The sequence below is a fragment of the Odocoileus virginianus genome, chromosome 25 (assembly GCF_023699985.2).
Source record: "Odocoileus virginianus isolate 20LAN1187 ecotype Illinois chromosome 25, Ovbor_1.2, whole genome shotgun sequence".
Lineage (NCBI taxonomy): Eukaryota > Metazoa > Chordata > Mammalia > Artiodactyla > Cervidae > Odocoileus > Odocoileus virginianus.
Window position 1 is genome coordinate 49,216,548 of NC_069698.1, and position 23,321 is coordinate 49,239,868.

The following is a 23,321-nucleotide window of genomic DNA, read 5'->3' on the forward strand; positions in this document are numbered from 1 at the left end:
CTAGAGCCAACCTTGATCTCGTCCTACAGAGAACTCTCATACCTTGGACACACTTTGGTTCATGAGCTCTGTCTGGGTGGTGATACTGGCCCCCCTGAAAGTTTGCATCTTGATCCTTTATCTTTGAGAAGCTACAGAGTGTTAGAAAGGAGCTGAGATGAACCCAGGAGGCTGCCGGTAGCAGCCCTCTGAGTAGGAAATGCAGGGTAGCCCAAAGGAAGATATACTCATGTTTCTAAAAGAAACCCTTCCAAGGGGCAGTGTTGGGGTTGTGGTGGGGGGGGGGGGGGCGGAGCGAACTCCAGTTTTATTTTTTCTTCCAATTACTGTTTTACAATGTATCACAAAAGTGCATCTGATTTCTTTTTTCCTGTTTAAGGTGTTATCAGATAGAACTGATGAGTTTGCTCATAAAAACATATAGAAAGAATAGAGCCAGACTTTGGGACAGGCTGTTTGTTGCCTGGGGAGAGGTTGGAGATGGCGAAAGCTCACTCTTCTTTGCTGCGGAGCAGAGGGCCTGTTGGTGTTTGATAGAAAGGGGGAAATGGAGGCGGTGGAGAACTGTGCTTGGCCTTGGTGTGGAGCGGATGCCCCCCTCCGCCCTGCCCTTTATAGCATCTTGCTCGTGGTCTCATCTGTAGCATCCTGGATGCCCTGGACTACAGTGCGGTCCCTGCCTTTCTCTGTGCCACCAGAACAAGCCTGGCCCTGCCCCAGCTTCCAGAGGGCAGTGTGGAGTCAAGGGTTAAGAACACACTGATTAAAAAAAAAACTTTCAGGGAAGGCTGCAAAAATCTGAGTTGCTGTCAGGCTTCCGGGTGAATTCTTTTTTAAAAAATGGAAGTATAGTTGATTTCCAGAGTTGTGCCCGTCTCTGCTGTGCAGCCAAGTGACTCAGTTATACGTGTGTACACATCCCTGTTACTGACTATTCTTCTCCCTTGTGGTTTATCACAGGATATTGAATATAGTTCCCTGTGCTCAGTGGTAGGACCTTGTTGTTCATCCATTCTAAACCTAACAGTTTGCATCTACCGATCCCCAAATCCCACTGCATCCCTCCCCGCCCCCCCTCCTCTTGGTGACCTCCAGTCTGTTCTCTGTGAGTCTCTTTCTGTTTCACAGATAGGTTCATGTGTGCCCTGTTCTGGGTTGCACATATAAGTGATATCCTGTGGTACTTGTCTTTCTCTTTCTGACTTGCTTCACTTAGCTTGATAATCGCTGGCTGCATCTGTGTTGCTGTGAATGGTGTTCTCTTTTCACAGCTGTGTAGCGTTCCATTGTACCTGTGTGACCACATCTTCTTGATCCATTCATCTGTCGACAGACGTTTACATTGTTTCCAGGTCTAGGCTGTTGTGAACATAGGGGTGCATGTATCTTTTTGAATTATCTGGGTATATTTAGCTACTGCAGGCATCTCTGGAAGAGGGGATAACAGGATTTGCCTCATCATGGGTCATGCTCTTAGCATAGTGGCTGGCGTTCCAAGCATCCTCAGTAAAGGTGGTGGTGGCTGATAGATGTTGGGGAAGGTGTTTGCGGAAGCTTCACCTCTGCTTTCTTCCTGCCTCATCCGTCCATGGGGACGAGCCACCTCAGCCAAGCTCTGGGCTCCCAGCAGCTGCTGTCCTGAGGCGACACTCAAGACTGGGATGGGTGCCCCCTACTTCCCGTTTCTTTCCTGCCGTCTTTCCCACTCAAAACCTGGACATAATGAACCCCAATCCAGAAAGACTTTGAAAATCCTTGTTAGAAAGGGCTACCCAAGTGGAAGGGGATGTTTTCTTGAGAAGCTTTTCAACAGCATCCATGAAAAATAGATGAGCTCTCTTGAATTGCAAATGTTCGTAAGGTTTAAGGCAAAAAATGTGAAAATTGGTCTCTCCCTACCCCACACCCCACTCCTGGTGAGGTCAGGGATTCAGTTGTCTCTGTTTAACAATAAACATCAAACACAGTCTTTAGGGCCAGAAAAAAGCTGCTTCCTTGTGGCATCACCCTTCCCAGAAGCTTGAACCCAATCAATTTTAATTCAGTTCCGTTTCCACTGGCTTTTTTGTTTTTGTTTTTTTTTAATATTTCAGTAACTAATAAGCTTTTTCTCCATGCCTGGCTTCATGCCAGAGGCTGTGGGGTTGAAGATGTATAAAACAGTCAAATTCACTCCCATCAGAGGGATTATAATTGAGTTCAATCAGGGCAATACTTGACAGCACAAATGGCTGATTTGTGCCAATTTAAGTACGTAAGAGCCCGCGTGAGCTTCCCAGGTATCTCGGTGGTAAAGAATCTGCCTGCGGTGCAGGAGACACGGGTTCGATTCCTGGGTCAGGAAGATCCCCTGGGTGAGGAAATGGCAACCCACTTCTGTATTCCTGCCTGGAAAATTCCATGGCCAGAGCAGCCTGGTGGGCTACAATCCATAGGGTCGCAAAGAGTCAGACACAACTGAGTGACTGAGCACGCGAGAGAAACACGACTTAGTGACTAAACAAGAAGAGCCCACGTGAGCAGAGGAAGGCGGGTCAGAAATTAAGCCAGGCAGGCTCAGGGCTCCACGGGTTGGTCGTCCACCTCCTTGGCTTCACTGAACACATAAACACTGAGGTTATGATGGAGCACTTTTTGCCTCTGCAAATCCGCTACTTGGGCAGAATCTCAAGAATCGGCTGTAGCTGAGATGGGAGGTTATCAGGAGTCCTCATAGGCTTTACCTTGGTTTGTTCAGCTTGTTCTAGGAAAATGGACCACCCAGGGATATCCTTCCCCTTGTTGGAACATGTCAGAACAGCACAGTGCAGGAAGCTGTGGACCACGAAGCCCACTGTGGCCCAGGGAGCAGGCCGTGGCTTCCCGGGGCGTCCCCTGGGTCTGGGCGCTTCCCTTGTTCACCACACAGCTGGGAGCCTGATGCTTTAGGAAACTGAGGCTCCTTAATTCCACTGTGATAGCTCTTCAGAGGGGGTCCTGCTGTGCATTCTTGTGTGCCTCTGAATACCCATGTTCACTTCTCATTGGAAGGATAAAAAGCCCAAAGAACAAGAAAAAAGAGGAGATTTTCTTCATCGACCGTTTTCCAAGAAGCTGGACAAGAACCTGCCGTCTCACAAACAGCCGTCGGCCTCGCTCATCACGCAGATCCAGAGCACCAGGGCCCTGCTCAGGGACCGCAAGGCCTCCAAGCCTGGCTTCCCCGACAAAGGTGGGTCAGCGTGGGGGACTCTCCGGGCCTCATGCTCAACCGCGTGGCTGCTGTGTATCCCATGCTGGTGTCTGTGTGGGCCCCTGGGACAGACACGACTCCTGTGCCACGGGAAAGCAGAATTAATGCTTGAGAGGCAACGTGAGAACAAAAAAGGTCCTGACTGCTTGGTGTGGTCCACCTGTGTGGGCGGGATTTGCGAAACCAGAGATGGGGCAGGTATAGAAATCAGGGCGTAAAGTATTGCAGGAGTAGAGACTGGGGTGCAGAAGCTTGTGGGTGCAGAAATCAGGGTGTAAAGTATTGCTTGTGGGTGCAGAAATCAGGGTGTAAAGTATTGCTTGTGGGTGCAGAAATCAGGGCGTAAAGTATTGCAGGAGTAGAGACTGGGGTGCAGGAGCAGAGATGGGGTGCGGAAGCTAAGATTGGGGTTCAGGAGCAGAAATGGGGTGCAGGAATATAGATGGGATGCAGGAACAGATGGGGGTGTAGGGGTCGAGATGGGGTACAGGAGCAGAGATTGGGAGCATGGCATTGTGGGAGTAGAAACTGGAGTGCTTGGTATTTTATTGAGGTAGCTGAGATTGGGGTGCATGGTTTTGTGGGAGAGCAGATTCCAGGGTGCGTGGCATTGTGGGAGTAGAAACTGGGGTGCTTGGTATTTTATTGAGGTGGCTGAGATTGGGGTGCATAGTATCATGGAACCAGGCATCAGTGTTCAGTTTCGGGGGCAGAGATCAGGGTTCAGGAGCAGGGATGGGGTGTGCTCTCGTGAAAGCTTCCCCCAAAAGTGCACCCTGAGAGGCAGTGACATGTGATCCACAGGATCTGGGCTCTGGGTGGAGGCAAGATGCTTAAACCCAGCTCTGAGGCTGGTGGTGGCCCAAGTTCCTCACCCTCTGAGGATCTTTACTGATTCCCTTCCCTGTGAAAGGAAACCTATCTGTCAGAGCTATTGGGTGGATCCAGTGAGATAAGGGCTCCCCTGATAGCTCAGATGGTAAAGAATTGGCCTGCCAATGCAAGAGATCCGGGTTTGATCCCTACATCAGGAAGATCCCCTGGAGGAGGAACTGGCAACCCACTCCAGTATTCTTGCCTAGAGAATTCCATGGGCAGAAGAGCCTGGCGGGCTACAGTCCATGGGGTCGCAAAGAGTTGGACACGACTGAGTGATTTACACTTTTTCACTTTTCACTTCAATGAGAAACACGTGTGGGCTTTCCCTCATTCATCATCCAGCACATGAGGTAACTGATGGATATGGGTCTCCCTCCTCTGGAGCAGGCATCCAGGGATACGGAAAGGAGACTTAACACACCCTGAGGGCCTGGAGGGGACACAGGGAGCCGGGAGTGGGTGTCCTGAAGCCACCTGTGGAGTAGAGGCACATGCTCCTTACAGAGGGGATGGCAGAGGTCGTGGCGTCCAGCCTTCAATCCCTTTGCTTTAAATATGAAGAAACTAAGGTTCCAGGAGGGCCTCTGGCTGTCTGACATTAACCAGCAGGAAAGTAGTTTGTTGTTGTCCAGTCACAATATCATCTCTGACTCTGCGACCCCATGGACCGCAGCACGTCAGACTTCCCTGTCCTTCACCATCTCCCGGAGTTTACTCAAACTCCTGTCAACTGGGTCAGCGATGCCATCCAACCATCTCATCCTCTATCATCCTCTTCTCCTCCTGCCTTCAATCTTGCCCAGCAGCAGGGTCTTTTCCAGTGACTCAGTTCATCACATCAGGTGGCCAGAGCATTGGAGCTTCAGTTTCAGCATCAATTCTTCCAATGAATATTCAGGGTTGACTTCCTTTAGGATTGACTGATTTGATCTCCCTGTAGTCCAAGGGACTCTCAAGAGTCTTCTCCAGCATCACAGTTCAAAAGCATCAATTCTTTGGTGCTCAGCTTTCTTTATAGTACAACTCTCACATCCACACATGACAACTGGAAAAACCATAGCCTTGACTAGGTGGACCTTTGTTGGCAAAGTGCTGGGGACATTCAAAACAGTAGCATGGGTCTTTCTGACTCTTAAGAGGGACCAGCTGTCACCCAGGGAAGAGCAGATCTACTTGGTTCCATTTCATTCTGCAGGCGTCAGGAAGGCAGGGGCCCCACTGCAGACACTGCGCTTGTCCCTCCTCGGGAGACCTTCCTTTCTGGCTTTGGAACCAGCAGTGACTCCAGGCCCTCAACAATGGCATCCTGTGGGTTCCCTGAAGGAAGGTCTAGGTAGTAGCTGCATATTTGGGGTTAACTTTGTAGCGGGCTTCCCTGGTGGCTCAGATGCTAAAGCATCTGCCTGCAATGCGGGAGACCCAGGTTTGATCCCTAGGTCAGGAAGATCCGCTGGAGAAGGAAATGGCAACCCACTCCAGTATTCTTGCCTGGAAAATTCCATGGACAGAGGAGCCTGGGGGGCTACAGTCCATGGGGTCGCAAAGAGTCAGACACGACTGAGCAGCTTCACTCACTTATGTAGCTGCAGAGGTTGAGTCTGTTCCTTGGTACTTTCCTGGGTCAACTGTCGTCTGTTCTCTGCATTTTGCCTTTGTCCTGGGACTTGGGAGTCTGTTGCCGAGAAGCGCTGAGGCGCCTGTGTTAACTGTTCACACTGACCGCTCATGGTGTGGCGGGCACTGCTTCAGCTCTTACCTCAGCCGGTGAGATCATTCTCATCCCCATTCCTAGAGGTGAGGAAGCAGCACAGAGTTGTCCAAAGTCAGGGAGCTGGTAAGTGATGGAGTCCAGATTTCCAGCCCAGCAGCCTGGCTCTAGAGCTCTCTCTGCTGACCAGGGTAGCTGACTCCCTCCCGGGAAGAATGGGGTGAGGAGGAGCCAGCTCACATGCTCAGGACTCGGGGGTGACTCTGCCCTTCTCGCTGGGGACCATGCAGGGTTCAGGTCTCTGTCCCGGGGTTGACTCTGGGGTGGGGTAAGGAGGGTGCCTGTGGGAGGGATCCTGCCAGGATTTAGACCTCTAGGCAAACAGAGGAAGCAGAAGGGGGTGGAGGGAGAAGCTGGGCTACAAGATTGGGGCACACAGCCATCCCAGGGAAGGAACGATGGAGACGTTAGCCGTCAGTGAAATTTCCCTTCTCTGCCCATGAATCTCAGGCATCTGTGCTGGCCCCAGGAGGAGATTTATTTGGGGAATCTGTGTATATGTTTATGTAAGGGGAAGAGGATTCCCAGCCCTTGGCTGTCGCCGAAATCGCTCCCAGTGGCAACCGCTCGTTCCTGCCTCCGGACTCCAACAGGGCTGTCAGGTGTGATGGTGGGAGAAGCAACCAAGTCAGGACCTGATCCCTGTGAACCTGGCTTCACTTCCTTCAGCGCCAAATGCCGGGGGTTTTCCCTTCCTTCTCTGCCAAAGGCTGCAAACCTGGATTCTATCCTGTGCCAGCTTGAGATGGAAGCCACGGGAGTTGGCTGGTTGCCTGAAATATATAGATGAAGAGTATTTCACCCCTGTTCAGGATTGGGTGAGGCTCCGGGGAGATCAGAAGTCATGAGAGAGTCTTTAAAAGGAAGGAAATTCTGGGGCTTCCCTGGTAGCTCAGTGGTAAAGAACCCGCCTGCTAATGCGGGGGCCACAGGTTTGATCCCTGATCTGGAAAGATCCCACATGCCGAGGAGCAAGTTAGCCCATGCACCACAACTGTTGAACCTGTGCGCTAGAGCCCTTGAGCTGCCGCTGCTGAAGTCCACACACACTGGAGCCCATCCTCTGCACCAGGGGAGGCCACCAAAATGAGAAGCCTGCACACCGCACCTAGAGAGCAGGCCCCGCACAGCAGTGAAGCCTCGGCACAGCCGAAAGTAATGAATAAATAAAAGTTTTAAAAAGGAAGGAAGTTCTGACCCATGCTCCAGCACAGAGGAACCTGGAGAACACTGTACTCAGTGAAACAAGCCAGTTATGAAAGGACAAATACTGTAGATTCCACCTTACATGAGGGAGCTAGAGTAGTCAGATGTATAGACCAGTTGACCCTGACAACCACTAGCAGATCTGCAAGTGAAGAGTTCTGTTTCACAGCCGTGTGAATGTCCTTAACTGCACTGTACACTTAAAAGAGGTTAAGTAATAAATACATAAACAGTTTAAGATTTATGTTATGTAATTTTTTACCATAATTTTTTTTTTTAAGTCATGAAAAAACCTTCCTTCTGGTTTTGATTATCTGAGGACCAAACTTGCAAGTCCTCAGTGAGTTGGGATCCACATGCTTCCTGCAGCTTTGTGGTCATCCTGTTAAGCCGCAGACCTTTTCATTCAGAGGCTCTTGGGTGGGGTCCAGAGTTTTAAGCAACTGAAAGGAGAGCAGAAGTTAAGCTGGTGCCATGAGGCAAGTCAGAACCCAGGAGGCCTCCTGTCACCAGCCTTCTGTCCCCTCCACTCCAGGAAGACCGTCCAGTTCCCCATGGGGAGAGTGGGAAGGCATGAGCTCCTTGGTCCCATCTGACCTCCCCAGGCACCTCCCACCCCATCTCGGTGAAACTGGAGGTCCGAGTGCATGGGAACAGGGCCGTGGGCGCTGACTCTGTGGCCGTCTTCATCTTTCCTTTTCTTTCTTGATGTGCAGATTCCTTTGGCTGCCGCAATATTTTTCGCAAAACCTCGGACTCCAATTGTGTAGCCTCCTCCTCCATGGAGTTCATCCCCGTGCCACCCCCCAGGACCCCCAGGATCGTGAAGAAGCCAGAGCCCCCTCAGCAGGGGCCTGGGAGCACCAGCCTCCCCGTCAAGGAAGACCCCCTGCTGCTGGATATGGTGCGCTCCTTCGAGTCCGTGGATCGCGACGGCCAGACGGACCTGCTCTCCCCGTCCCATCACTACAGGATTCTGAACTCCCCTGGGGGTCTGGCTCGCTGTGAGCGGACACTCTCGCCCATCCTGCTGCCCGGAAGCCCGTCGCCTCTCCAAACTCCTTTGCACCCCACTCTGGTCTCCTTTGCTCACGAAGATAAGAACAGCCCACCCAAAGAGGAGGGCATGTGCTCCCCAGCCCCGGGGCCCGGTAACGGCCCTGTGCAACCCCTGGGGAGCCCCAACTGTGTCAAGAGCCGAGGCAGGTTCCCCATGATGGGCATCGGACAGATGCTGAGGAAACGGCATCAGAGCCTGCAGCCCCCTGCAGACAGGCCCCTGGAGGCCAGCGTGCCCCCGCTGCAGCCCCTGGCCCCCACAAGCCTCTCCTTTGACTTGGCTGATGGGGTCAAAGGCCAGTGCTAACCTGTGCCGGCAAAGGGGATCCGGGCGTTTCTAAGAAAAGCAGTGCAAATCCGCCAGGGTGCGGAGACTCTCACGCCTCTCCTGGAGCACGCTTCACAGCCTCACCTCCTCCTGACACTCGCTGTCCCTACAGCTGAAGCCCACAGACCCAGAGCCTGTACGGCCCGGTCTCATGTAGGGTCCCCACTGGAGACTCCCAGGAGGGTTGGCTGTCCGTGCGGCCAACTCCGTCAACCATGGCCTCCTTCCTCCCGCCTGCTCACTGGCCCTCCACCCCCCTCCCTCAGCCGGGCTGCAGGGAGAACCCTGCACTGGCCGGCCTGCCCAGACGATACGCCCTTCTGAGCTGTTTCTCCACTGTGCTGTGTGTGCCTTAGTGGATTGGTCTCATATCAGCACTCACATGGCAATGGAGGCACAGCGTGGTTCGCCCAGGCCACAGTTTCCCCTGCTGTGATAGAGGGAACTCCCTGCAGGGTGGCAAGAGCTGGTCACCCAGAGAACCCAGCTTCAGGAAGCCCTGGGGAAGATGGGCAGGAAGCTTAGAAACCAGCATCACCCACTCCGATCGGGTCCAAGACTGATCCCCACAGTGGGGTCCCCAGTGAATGGAAAGGACCAGTGTGGGACACTCATTTGCCAAGCAGGGTCTTGATGGAATTTTTTTTCACTTGGTTGAAACTTGCTAACAGTTGAATTATTAATATCTTCTCCAAAGGTGATTGTTCTTTATGTGATGTCGTTAAATCGAGTCAACATGATTTTTAGAAACCTGGGTGGTGAGATGGGAAGTGATTTCACTAAACTCCTGTTCTCACAAGAGGATGAGCATGGAGCCCATCAAGGCTTGCCCAGGCAATATTTTTAGTGGCGCTGGCCCGTGGTGGCCTGCAGGAGGGGACGTGATCCTAGCTGGCCACCTGTCCTTCCCATCAGATCAACAGAGCCCAGATCCTTCTGGAAGGTGCAGAGCATAGTTACAGTCAGTTATTTAGAAAGAGAAGACAGGTAAGGTTGAATATGGACGTGCCCGGAAGGCACCATTAGCTCTGTGCATTGCAGTGTTCAAGCTGCTAAGGAAACAAGTGTGGGTTAGAGCTCAGCCAGTTTGCCGTGAGCAGTGAAAGGCTCGTGTGGAGGGACTCACGTTCAAAATACAGTACTGTATCTTCTTTGAGGAAAGCAGTGTTCCTCAAACAAGGCTTTGAATCTGTGGTCGGTTTTCACACCTTTTGCCAAGGATGGAACCAAAGATGCACCTCTGGGTCTGTGTCCGTGCCGTCCCTGTGTATGTGTTTTGTGGACCCCACTGTTGTCTGACTGTGTCTAGTTTGGAGCCTGCCAGGAGCTGTCTCCACTGGGGCCGGGGCCCTGGCCCTTGGTGGGGACCACTCGGCCATGAACAGAATTGGCAAAAGAAGAATCGGCACAGGTTGGATGCAGGTCATCTCACAGACAGGTTCCACTGTGGCTTGGCGTCTTCAACTGCTGGCTGGTGCAGGTGTGACTAGAAACCGCTGCTGGGGCCACCTCAGGGCTAGTCCTCGCAGCCCACTGATCCGAAAGAAGTCCATGACCCTGGAGCCTTGCAAAGCCCGCCTTCACTTCCGCCAGCAGCCAGCCTGTGCCAGAGAGCGGTGAGGGTGGGTCTTCCTTTCTTCTCGTTCCGCACTGGTGACCACCTCCTGCCCCAGGTGTCCCTGAGTGAGCGAAAAGGGGGGGACACCTGGCCGTGCCCAGCCTTGGCTGATCTTGACGAGACCCGGGGCGGCTGCTCCCCTCGCCTTGTTGGGGATCACCCCAGCCCTGGGGCTTGTTGGGAGGAGGTCAGACTCCCCACTGTGGTTGGCACCCATTTGGATGGCTCCAGACCAGGTTCTGGAACTTTCCATTGAAAAATAGAGCTTTTTTAATTTTTTAAGCAGAGGGAAGAAAAGCAGCAGCTGAGAAGTCCCTCTCTCCATTTGACACGGAGTGCTGAGTTTTTGATCGGTGAAGAAGCCTCTTTGAAGATGGTTTCCAGCTGCAAGTGTGGCTCCGCAGGCTTGCAGGCTGCTTGCCCGCGAACTTGGTCTAAGCTCTATGTCTCTCTCCTGTGTTTTACCGGCCTCGAGACCATGAGTGTTTCTGCGTCGCTGTTTGCCTGCTGGGGCGCGTTCTCCGATCCTGGCACGCTTCCAGACAGCTGACTGTCTGTATCACCACTGGCAGCTTGAACTGTGAACTCAGGTTTATTCCAAGCCCAGTGAGAGGTGAGGGGGGCAGTGAGGAAGGGGAGAACCCGTGTTTTGCGTGTGTGAGGAGCTGACAAATCTATGGGATTGAGTGAGAGGAGAAATGTTGAGTTCTTTATTATTTTATTATATTTATATGGAGACCTTGAGTATCCCTTTGGTAAGTACAGAGCGTGTGTTGTCTCTTGGACCCATGGCTGTCTCTTGTTAGTCTGCACCCATGAGCTTGGCCAGCCTGTGTGCGGTTACTGCCGGAAGTGACGACTTTCATCGTGTGATATCCGGAAGCCAAGGTGGCTTTGGTTGTACGGTTTGGTCATAAGTAAGGACTGTATTTATGTCACCTTTATGAAATGTATGTACTTTTATAACGACTGTGAAATACACTTTTCCCTCACTATGACTGCTTCGTTTATTGACTGGTACGTCTGAAAACTAAGAGTGTGTTTGAAAAGAGGGGTGTCGGCTTCTAAGTAAGGTTCTTGGCCCGGCAACAGACAGAATACAAGAGGGGACTGCGGTGCGGGCATTCAGGGCATTTTCGGCTTTGCCTCATTGCTACACGGGTGCCTGCAGACTTCTGTCTGCCTGATGTACTGCAAATGGCTGTTCAAGGTGAATCAACTATTTTTTTTTTTTGGAGGGGAAGAGTTCAGGTTTTTTCTTGTGAGGGTGTAAAAGTGTTAGTCACTCAGTCGTGTCTGACTCTTTGTGACCCCATAGACTGTAGCCCACCAGGCTCCTCTGTGCATGGAATATCCCAAGCAAGAATGCTGGAGAGGGTTGCCATTCCCTTCTCCAGGGAATCTTCCCGACCCAGGGACTGAACCTTGTCCTGCATTGCAGGCAGATTTTTCACTGTCCCGAGCCACCAAGGAAGCCCCGGAATTCCTGACTTTCCCCAGCCTCCCTCCCCATCTTCTCAAAGGCATCTGCCCTCATAAAATCTTCACATGCTTAAGCCCATTTCAGTGTCTGCTTAAGCAAGACACAGACTAGCTTAAGGCTCTGAAAATAACGCAAGAAGAATGACATCTGCAAACGTCCCCTCTAGATTCTGGTCCTTGTTTCAGGACTTGGTGAGGGTGAGGGGGAATTGAAGTGATGAGTAGAATGGAGGGGGAGTCCAGATGGGGTGTTTGCATTGGCCCAGTTCTGACTTCCTTTATAACTGTTCACAAAACATTTTTCATGTTGATGGACTTGCTTAAGCCCTGCGTCCCCTGGGCTGTGTGGCCTTCCTGTGCAGTATAGCATGGTAGAAAGCGGGAGGCCCATGGTTTCCGCTTCACGAGGCTCTCTCTGAAGTTTCACGGGGTGGGGGTGGGGGGACCAGAAGGTGTAGCTAGTATTGATGATGATAGCAACCCACTCCAGTATTCTTGTCTGGAGAAGCCCATGGACAGAGGAGCCTGGAGGGCTCCAGTTCATGGGGGTGCAAAGCATCGGGCATGACAGTGATAAATCCTTCTTTGTTTCCAGAATCAGGGCATTTTAGAACAGAAAGGGACTTGAGATTATTGGGTGCAACTCAGCTTTTTTTTTTTTTTTCTTTTGAACTTTTTATTTTGTATTGGAGTATAGCTGATTGACCGTGTTGTGATAGTTTCAGGTGAGCAGTGAAGGGACTCAGCCGGACGTAGACATGGATCCATTCTCTCCCAAACTCCCCTCCCATCCAGGCTGCCACATAAAATTGAGCAGAGTCCCATGGGGTGGAGCCCCAGCTTTTTTGAAGAAGAGAACTGGGAGCCCGAATGGTTTAGGGACTCCAGGGTCCTGAGTGAGCCGGTCCCAGAGGGATTTCGGGGGACATGGCCTCTACCTCCATGAACACAGAGAAATCAGAGAGCTTGGCCACCGTGGGCAGAGGGGACAGTCAACTGCAGGTTGAGCTGTCCTTATAGCACACGTCTTTGAGGTGTCTGTGTGGGCCAGGTCTTCTCAGTGTTAAGCCATTCTCAAAATCATATGGCTTGTTGAGATTGAGCATCACTGCTTTTCCGCCATCTACCATCAACTCTTAAACCAGGGCAAAGACTGTTTCTTTCTCAACAGATCTCCCAAGTAAGCAGCCACCCCGGATCTCCTCCTTATCTACGTTAGCTGTTAAAAGGCTGCTGGGTTTTACTAGATTAAGTCAATAAAATAGTTGCTGTATAGCCGTGTCATAGAATGAGACCAATCCAGAAAGAATGCAAGACTGATATCTTTAGGGGGGTGTCTGGAAGCCTCTCGAATATGCATTTGTTTTCTCTATAAGACGCTCTCTGTGCTACAGGCACAGTTAGAATAATTCAGAGCAGGACTGGGAGCTGGTTCAATTTCATGTCATCACTTTTGAATGAAAGGAGCATATTTCCTGAGTAGTAAATGAGTGTATTATTTGTGGCAGTTTTTTTTTTCTGTCAAGGGAGCGCTTCAGACATCTGGTTCCAAAGACAAATGTGGGTCTATATTTGTTCCTCTTTTCTGCGGACCTCTTTTCAGAACACCATCTCTCAGAGCTGATGTCTGAGGCACCAAGGTCTGGGGGTGGTAAAGAGTGGGGAACATCGTAGCCTTTGCAATTTCCTTCCACATGTATATCTGCCTTTGAGCTGGGGTGCACATAAGGAGGCCTTTGGGGGCGGCAGCTCTGAGTGTGTGGAACAGACTGATGTACTGAAAGCTCAGGGACTAACCAATGACCACATCACAGAGTGGACAATGCCAGGGAGACGCATTATTTACAGATGAAATAAATAAATGGCTCTGATTTAAGGGCCTGAGCTAGTTACACAACATATTCCTTGCTCAGGAGATGGCCCAAAGCTATTTTTTCCCCTAATATTTATTTTTGGCTGCATCAGGTCTTTGTTGCATGTGGGATCTTTGCTGTGGGCTCTCTGATTGTGGCGCAGGGGCTTGGTAGTTGTGACCGTGGGCTTCACTGTCCCACGGCATGTGGACTTCCCCGGTGGCTCAGGGGTAAGGAATCCGCCTGCAATGTAGGAGATGCAGTTTGCTCCTGAGTCAGAAAGATGCCCCGGAGAAAGGAAATGGCTACCCATTCCGGTATTGTTGCCTGGGGTATCCTATGGATGGAGGAGCCTGGCGGGCTACTGTTTCTGGGGTCACAAAAGCAATGGACATGACTGAGCAACTAAACAACAATGTGTGATCTTGGTTCCCCAACCAGAGATCAAGCCCATGTCCCCTGCATTGGATGGCAGATTTTTAACCACTGGACCTCTAGGAAAGTCCCAGCCTAATAGCTATTTTGAAAGAAAAGTCTTTGACTGATATTGTATATATAAACCCTCAGGAATAACAAACTGTATTCTTTCTAGGCTTTGTTACCATAGCCAGCTAACCAAGGGCAGAGTGCAAGCATGTGTTAGGAATAAGGCTTCCCGTGCAAGATTAGGTAGTGAGTTCGCGGCAGGTCTGAGATGGACGTGTCTTTTGTGACCCTTTCCCAGCATTCAGCTCTCTTCTGACCACCAGTGTGTTCGATAGATCAGGTTTTGCTGTGATAGACTGAGCTCCAGATCTCTGTGATTTGCACAATAAAGCTTTATTTCTTACTTACGCAATGTTTGTGCAGTTCGGCTGACACAGAGCAGCTCTCTCCTACGTGTTAGCTCAGGGATCCAGGTTGCTTCCAGCCTACAGTTCTGTCCATTCAGAATGAAGCTGCTCTGGCTGCCGTAGCCAAGAACCTTCCTGAGACAGGGAAGCTTGATATGCTGCAGTCCACGGGGTCATGAAGAGTCAGACAGTAACAAAATGCCAAATAAGGGCGAGCTGGAGAGCTTCCACTGGCCCTAAGAGCTCCATAAAGGCTGGAACTAGTCCTCTGGGCCTTCCTGTGAGCAGGATGTGGAGAAATGTGAGGGAGTATATGGTAATTTTGAGCATTACTTTGCCAGCATGTGAAATGAATGCAATTGTGCGGTAGTTTGAACTGTCTTCGGCATTGCCTTTCTTGGGGATTGGAATGAAAACTGACCTTTTCCAGTCCTGTGTCCCCTGCAGAGTTTTCCAAATTCACAGCAATATGCGTATTTTGGGTGCACTTAATGTTTCTGCCACAGGGGACGTACAGATGCCTCTCTTAACAGTCCCTTAACATTGGACTGGACTTTCCCATTGTTACACAGTTATGGATCCTCTTCATGTGCAAGGATTGTTCAATGTTTAGCCGCTCTGTCATGCCCAGCTCTTTGTAACCCCAGGGACTGCAGTGCTCCAGGCTTCTCTGTCCTCCACTGTCTGCCGGAGTTTGTTCAAAATCATGTCCATTGAGTCGGTGATGCCATCTAACCATCTCATGCTCTGCTGCCCTTCCCTTCTCCTTTTGTCTTTTGTCTTTTCCCTTCTCCTTCAGTCTTTCCCAACATCAGAGTCTTTTCCATTGAGTTGACTCTTCACAGCAGGTGGCTGAAATATTAGAGCTTCAGCTTCAACATCAGTCCTTCCAATGAATATTCAAGATTGATTTCCTTTAGGGTTGACTGATCTCCTTGCAATCCAAGGGATTCTTAAGAGTCTTCTCCAGTAAGGGTAAGGATTATTTGTCCTAAACAAAGGGATAAGCATGGTTAATTATTAATACTTCCTGTAATTTAAGAGGATAGTTATAGGCTGAATTGTACAGACCCTCCAAAATTCATGTACTGAAGACCTAACCCCGGGTACCTCAGAATGTGGCTGTGGTTGGATATAGGGCCTTTAAAGAGGTGAGTTAGGGACTTCCCTGGTGGTCCAGTGGTTAAAACTCCATGCTTCCACTTCAGGGGGCATGGTCAGGGAACTAGGATCTCACATGACATGAGGCACAGCCAACAAAATACATACATAAATAAATAAACATTAAAAAAAATACAGAGTTTAAATAAGGCCACCATTGGAAAGTGAAGTCACTTAGTCGTGTTTGACTCTTTGTGATCCCATGGACTGTAGCCCACCAGGCTCCTCCATTCATGGAATTCTCCAGACAAGAGAGTACTGGAGTGGGTTGCCATTTCCTTCTCCATGGGGGTGGGCCCCAATTCAGTCTGACTGGTGTCCTTATAAGAAGAGAAAATTTGGACACACACAGAGGGCCACCAGACAGGGGAAAGACCATGTGAAGACCCAGTGAGAAGCCAGCCGTCTGCCGGCCATAGAGCGGCCTCAGGAGAATCCCAACCTGCAGACACCTGGGGACTTCTGGCCTCTGGAGCTGTGAGAAAATAAATGTCTGTTGTTTAAGCTGCACAGTCTGCGGTATTTGGTTATGGCAGCCCCAGCAGACTAACACAAGGGGAAGGCCAAATAGAAATATTTATATATTCTACAAATCCTACAGATTTTGTCCCATATGTTGAATCTCATTTACCCTTTTCTTGCAAGTGTATTATTCCCAGAAATTGTCCTTTTTCTTGGAGTGAAATTCCACCTTTTCCAAGTAGCCCTTATGTGCTAGGCCCTGGGCCAGTTATTTTCAAGTGTATTTCTTCCTTCAGTCCAGAGACCCACACACTTGTTCTGTAAAGGGGCAGGTAGCAACATGTTACACCTAGCAGACCATCATGCAGTCCTTTATATATTCTTTTCTGTCTTTCTTTTTAACAACCCTTGAATAATGTGGAAACCGGGGCTCTGCTGGTGGCTTGGTGGTAAAGAATCCACCTACCAATTGAGGAGGCATCGATTTGATCCCTGGTCTGGGAAGATCCCACGTGCCTCAGAGCAACTAAGCCCGTGAGCCACAACTACTGAGCCTGTGTTGCAGAATCTGGAGCCGCCACTACTGACCCCATGTGCTGCAACTATTGAAGCCCACGTCCTGGAGCCCATGCTCCGCAGCAAGGGAAGCCACCCCAATGAGAAGCCCGCACACCACAGCTAGAGCGCAACCCTTGCTTGCTATGACCAGAGAAAAACCCACGCAGCAACCAACACCCAGCACAGCCAAACATTGGAAACATTTTAAAACATGCGGAAACCACTTTTGTCTGGTGGGAAGACATAGGCCACACAGACTTTATCCTCAGGCCTCCTGCTTTAATCCTCACACAGACCCTGTGGAATGGTCAACTTGTCTTAATTTTAGAGGTATGTGTAGGTAGCTTTGGAGAAGGAAATGGCAACCCACTCCAGTATTCTCACTGGGAAAATCCCAAGAACAGAGGAGCTTCCTGGGCCACAGTCCATGGGGTTGCAAAGAATCAGATTGAGCAAGCACGCCACCATAGGTAGCTAGCCCTGTTCACATGACCAGCACTAATGCAGTCACACACCTTGGATGTTCAGATGTCTCCCGTCACCTGAGAGCTCCTGGGAATTCCCTGGTGGTCCAGTGGTTAAGACTCTCTGCTTCCAATGCAAGGGGCGTAGGTTTGATCCCTGGTCAGGGAACTAATACCAGGCATGTTGTGTGGTATTAAAAAAATGATTAACACAGTAGTTGAGTAATGAAAATATATACTAAAAGAGAACATGCGAGCTTCTTCCTACATTGCTTTCGGCAGATCTCCAGCTCCGGTTGCTGCCCATAGGGCACGGAAGCGTTTCGGGGAACATCTTGGTCACCAGTCTGTCGCAGCCACTTAATCCCACTCTTGGATTCATCCCACGGAGCAGAGCATGGCCCTAGAGCTCAAATCACACTCCATTCAAGCCGTTTTCCATTCTCTTTGTGAATGGCCTCTCTAAAATGGGCTCTTGCTTGCTCATAAAAAGCGAGCTGAGTCAACTTTTAAGGGAACAAGTCTAAATCTGGAGCCGATGTGGAGCTGCGTAATGCCTCATAGACGAATCATGGCCATTACTCACACCTGAATGACATGGGGTCACCACCGGCTGGATCAGCGTCCCCTCCACTGAAAGATGAATCGTGCCCTCTGAGTCAGAGAGCCCTGAAGAGCCCATTTAGAGTCCTTCCCACCTGTGGCCACTTCAATGATGGGAGCCATACTCACTTTCAGAGCACTGGAGCCCAAGTCACAAAATCACAAGGATCTGGGGTCACCTGGTTCCTGGGTTTAGTCCCCCCAGGAGTTTGGGGCAGTCCAAAAAGAGCACCAATAAATGGGTTCTCAGGATAAACATGAAGCAGCTTCTTGGAGCAGAGTTTTTGTAGCTCACTGATAATCAAAAATAAATTTTCCTCTTGACTTAAAACTAACATGTGTCATGTATTCAGATGCAAAATTCGTGTGAATATTGTGAATCCACCCCTGACTGTCCTCTTTGCCCTGGACATTTCAGGGGATAATTTAAGAGGCAAAGTCAGGGTCGACTTTCCTCATTTACAGACGGTGCATTTGAGTCCAGACCAGAGAAATGAGGCATGAAGATCACAAACTTGTCATTGGCAACATCTGCCTCCACGGTCAGTTTTCTTCTCACCACGCTGGGTGAAGAGACCAGAATTAATGGGGGCTTGGGGATTCTTAGGGCTGTCATGATGTCTGGAGTCCATTTTTTCCTCTTTGCAAATTTTGGGCCACAGAGAGGGTGGACCTGGTGACGACCATGATAGAAAGAAGGAAATTGCTTTGTGAGGAGTGTTTGAAAGAAGAGGGTATGTCCAACTGCTCTTTTCACCTTCCCAAGTATGATTTGTCTTGCCCTTCTCTGCGTACTCCTGGTCCTCCATGAGTACAACCAACACATGGATGGATGGGTGGGTGGATGGTGGATGGATGGATGGGTGGGTGGATGGTGGATGGATGGATGGGTGGGTGGATGGTGGATGGATGGGTGGGTGGATGGATAGATTAGTTGGTGGATGTGAGTGGATGGATGAGTGGATGGTGGCTGGCTGGCTGGGTGGGTGGGTGGGTGGGTGAGCTGATGCATGAATGATAGAGTAGGTCCCCTACATATGAACAAGTTCTATTCCCAGAGCATGTTAGTAAGTCCAATTTGTTTGTAAGTCCAACAAAACTAGCCTAGGTACCCAGCTAACACAATTGGCTACATAGTACTGTAGTATAATAGGTTTATATTACTTTTCACACAAATAATACTTTAAAAAACACAAAAATAAAGAAAATATGTTTAATCTTACAGTGCAGTACCTTGATGGCATCACCAACACAATGGACATGGGTTTGGGTGAACTCCGGGAGTTGGTGATGGACAGGGAGGCCTGGCGTGCTGCGGTTCATGGGGTTGCAAAGAGTTGGACACGACTGAGCGACTGAACTGAACCGGGCAGTACCTTGAAAAGTACAGTGATGCAGTCCAACAGCTGGCATACAGGGGCTGGCACAGTGTAAACAGGCAAGAAGAGTTATTGACTGGGGGAGGGAGAGGAGGTGGGAGATGGCAGAGCCGAAGGACTGTCGACAATAGGAGACAACAGGAGGGCAAGCTGCCTTTTCACTCCTGCCTGAAGAAGCTGACGGCACAGAGCTTGAAGGGAAGGCACTGAACTACTAGACTCTATACAGCGCTGAAGACTAAAGTACACAAAAGCACAGCCCCTGTAGGGGATGCATGCACATGACGATGCACACCAGACATGTGAACTAACTTATGTGATCGGACATGTGAACGCACGTGTGCATCTTTGAAAGTTCGCCACGTGAGGGTTTGTATGTAGGGGATTTACTGTATTAAGAGTGAATGTCGAGAGGACTTAGATGACTTTGATTAGTGGATGGCTGAAGGGCACTTAAAGGAAAGGAAAATACTCCCAATCAAGAGTATTAAGTCCCTGAATATAAACATTCAAGTGGAGGGTCTGGGAGACAAATAGTGCTCACAAATTGGGTACCAACATCCTCCACAGAAGATGGCCAGAGTACTGACTCTTCCTAATATTGGCCCATGTGCCACCCCGGCAACAGGTAACTGTGGGCCTTGGGTGCGTGGTGAAGCCATTGTCCCCATGTCTCCAACGCATGTATGTCCGCTTGACTGTTTTCCTTTGGTGACTGTGCAGAGACTTGGCACGGAGGTGAGATGCTGATGAGAGAAGCTGGGACAGTACCTGGCCCACCCCTCCACCCTCATGGTTGTTTACTAGCCAGTTTACTGAGGCCCAAACTCTTTGCTGTGTCCTCAGGCTGGCTCTGAAGTGCTTTTTCTTATTAATTTTCATGTCTTGTCACCCCAGTCTTTCAGCTCTGTTGCACAAATCATCTAAAAGCTGCAAAAAGATAATGCATTCTTAAAAGGGAGATATAATGTCTAGTCAAGATGGCATTTTTCCAACTCACCCCAGTTGACCTGGTCCCAGCCCCTCTGCTACAGGCTGAATCGTGTCTTCCCACAATCCATAAATTAAAGTCCTAATTTCCAGCATCTTAGGCTCTGAATATATCTGGAAATTGGGTCTCTTTAGAGAGATAATTAAGTTAAAATGAGGCTGCTGTTAGGGTGGGCCTTTATCCAATGTGACTAGTGTCCTTATAAGGAGAGGAAATTTGACTGTACAGAGAAACGCCAGGGATACATGAGCACAGAGGAAAGATAGTGTGAGGATACAGGGAGAAGGCAGCCGTCTGCAGGCTCTGGAGAGAGGCCTCACCAGAAACCACCTGCCAGCCCCTTGATCGTGGACTTCCAGCCTCCAGGGCTCTGAGCAAATAAATTTCTGCTGCTTAAGCTTCCCTGTTGCTATAGGAGTCCTTGCAAGCCAATACACCCACAGATTCCAGGTGTGGAAGCAATGAAGGACACCTCCCCCCACCAATAAGGACACGCAGATGCGATTTCTCAGAGCCCACTGTATGCAGGGAGTCAGGATCATCTCTACAGCCGAGGGGGAAAGCTTACTGGTGGAATCAAGGGAAGGCATCAGGTGTGCCCCGACAGGAAGCTGTTACCGTGGAGAAGCTGGAGGCAGGTTAACTAGAAGCAGGGCATCCTGTGTGCTTGGGTGGGGGAGCATGGCTGGCTGTTTCTAGTTGGTTTGCAGTTGGGAGCAGCGGTAAAGCTAGGGAAACTGGGGGCTGCTGACCAAGTCCCGACCTGTTGGACTGACTGTTGCAGAGGGAATGGTTTGGTTTTGCAGGCTGGTTACTGCAGAGGTTGAAAATCAGAGTCCCATCTTTCCATTTGTCTATCCTGCATTGCACAGGGCTTCTCATCCCATTTACCTGGCTGTGCTAATCTCCCGGGACTGCTGTAAAAAATGACCACAAGCGTGGTGGCTTAAAAACAACAGAAGTGTGTTCTCTCACAGTGCTCGAGAAGAGAGTTTGAAATCAAGGTGTCAGCCGGGCCGTGAAGGGTCTCGGGGAGGACACTTCCTTGCCTCTTTCAGCTTCTGGTGATTCTTGGCAATCCTTGGCGACCTTGGACTGTAGATTCACGACTCCAAAGTCAGCCTCCATCTTCAATTGCCATTCTTCCCTGTGTGTCTTTAAACAGACTTCTTAGACACCCACCTTTGGACTGGTGTTTAACTCAGTAGGACCTTATCTTTAATCATATTTGCAAGATGCCTATTTCCAAATCAGGTCACATTTCTAGGGGTCCAGGTGGATGTGAATTCCAGGGGAGACACTAGATGACGCACTAGACTGGTTAAGGGCTCTCTTCTGCCATCCCCAGGGCCAGTAGCCTGGCAAGTCTGGACCCAACACGGGGTCTTGGCACCACAGGGGAGTCAACTCTGTGAAGTCACAGGATGTTCAGAACTGAGGATGTTAGGAAGAGATGTTTTGATTGAAAACTTTGGGATGCTTGGGGGCGGGGGAGGGGACGAGAGGAAACCACATCTGGAGGGAGTGGCGGGTTCACCCCAAGGAAGGCAGACCCTGGGGCCAGGTTGATGCTCTTTTTACCTTCTGACATAAACTTTTTTTTTTTTTAAACTGCTCTCTGGGTCTTTGCTGCCGTGCGAGGGCTTTCTCCAGGAGCAGCAAGTGGGGGCTCCTGTCTAGTTGCAGTGCGGGGCACCTCATTGCAGTGGCTTCTCTTGTGGCACAGCAGGGGCTCTGGGGTGCACGGGCTTCAGCAGTTGTGGCACACAGGCTTGGTTGCCCCGCGGGAAGTGGGATCTTCCCAGACCGGGGATTGAACCTGTCCCCTGCATTGGTAGGTGGGTTCTTAAACACTGGACCACCAGGGAAGTCCCTGACATAGACATAGAAAGAGAGAGACAACCTGAGGGGGGGATGCTGAATTGTGAGAATACTGTGTCCAGTTCAGTTCAGTCGCTTAGTCATGTCCAACTCTTGTGACCCCATGGACTGCAGCACACCAGGCTTCCCTGTCCATCACCAACTCCCAGAGTCTACTCAAACTCATGTCCATTGAGTCAGTGATGCCATCCAACCATCTCATCCTCTGTCGTCCCCTTCTCTAGCCTTCAATCTTTCCCAGCACCGGGGTCTTTTCCAATGAGTCAGTTCTTCACATCAGGTGGTCAAATTATTGGGAGTTTCGGCTTCAGCATCAGTCCTTCCAATGACTATTCAGGACTGATTTCCAGGGGTTTATTAAATCTTGATTCTCCACAAAATCCGTGGATCAACATACTGTTCACCCTAAAACTGTCTTCAATAAGAATTTGCTCTGAACTTCAGGCACATTTATCAAGCCCCAGAAAAAGACTGTATTCCACTCAGTGTCTCCCAAAACAAGTGATCTCATTCTTCAGACCAGCCTCTCCTGGGCTCCCTCTTGTAGTGAAGGGCATCACAGATATCTCCTTGTCCAATTCGCATCCAGGACCACACTCCCCCTCACACCCCTTGTCTAGTCCATTCACAAATCCTGTTAGCTCCCCCGCAAAGATGCAGGGCTAATGAGGGCTAGTACAAGCTCCATGTGGACGTACGAAACCCACTCTCCATTCATGCTGTTTAGCAGGGTGTAGAGGAAGATGCAGAAAATCCAGAATCATCTCGATAAACAGAAATTCGAGGTAAGAAGTAAATGAGGGTGAAATAGCTAATATAGGAAAGACCCTTAGAAAAGTCTGATACAAAGCCAGTGCTAGAGACGTGTCAGCCCCTGTGACAGCTGAGCTACGCGGTCGTGCAGCGCGCCAGAGTCAAGGGCTGGGTCCTCGTTCTCGGTCTGCAGTGAAGAGCGATGGAAAGCTGCCCTACTCTTCAGGGAGAGACTCCTCGCTGAAATAAAACGAAACCCTCTGGTTTCAGCCCCTTGGGAAACTAGACTCGTGCTCTAGCATTGCTGCCATTTTTCAAAATGCTTTGGGGGAGTTCCATCTTGGTGTCTCTCTTGGAATTCATAATATTCTTTTTTTAATTGACGTTTAAAAAGGAATTTTATTTTATGTTATTCTGGCTGCGCTGGGTCTTCGCTGCTGTGTGCAGGCTTTCCCCTAGATGTGGCGAGTGGGGGCCACTCTAGCTGCTCAGGCTTCTCACTGCACTGGTTTTCTTGTTGTGGAGCATGGGCTCCAGACCACAGGCTTCAGTGGCTGTGGTGCCCAGAGCATGTGGAATCTTCCCAGTCCAGGGATTGAGCCCAGGCCCCCTGCACTGGCAGGTGGATTCCAACCACTAGACCACCAAGGAAGTCCTTAATTGACCTTTTAGTTTGGAAAAAATTTTAGATTTACAGAAAAATCACAGAGATACTACAGACAATTCCCCTTACCTGTAAAACCCTCACCCCATTTCTCCCATTGTTATACATCTTACATTATTAGAGTATTTTTGTCACCTTAAGAAACTG

At 50.0% G+C, this 23,321-nt stretch overlaps 1 protein-coding gene across 3 annotated transcripts in view; it reads left to right on the top strand.

The window, feature by feature from the left end:
- HUNK (hormonally up-regulated Neu-associated kinase) overlaps positions 1 to 11,085 on the top strand; it is a 124,972-nt gene extending 113,887 nt beyond the window's left edge. Inside the window, exons 10-12 of one of the 3 annotated variants that reach the window (XR_011483498.1) lie at positions 3,031 to 3,211; positions 7,802 to 10,094; positions 10,374 to 11,085. Coding sequence is in view for 1 of the 3 variants with exons in the window: in XM_020898806.2 (XP_020754465.2) it covers positions 3,031 to 3,211; positions 7,802 to 8,451 (831 nt within the window). In the remaining 2 variants the exon portion in view is untranslated. Of the gene's footprint in view, positions 1 to 3,030; positions 3,212 to 7,801 lie in introns of all 3 variants that reach the window. The other 2 variants (XR_011483497.1, XM_020898806.2) reach the window with 2 other exon arrangements.
- Positions 11,086 to 23,321: the final 12,236 nt, after the last annotated feature.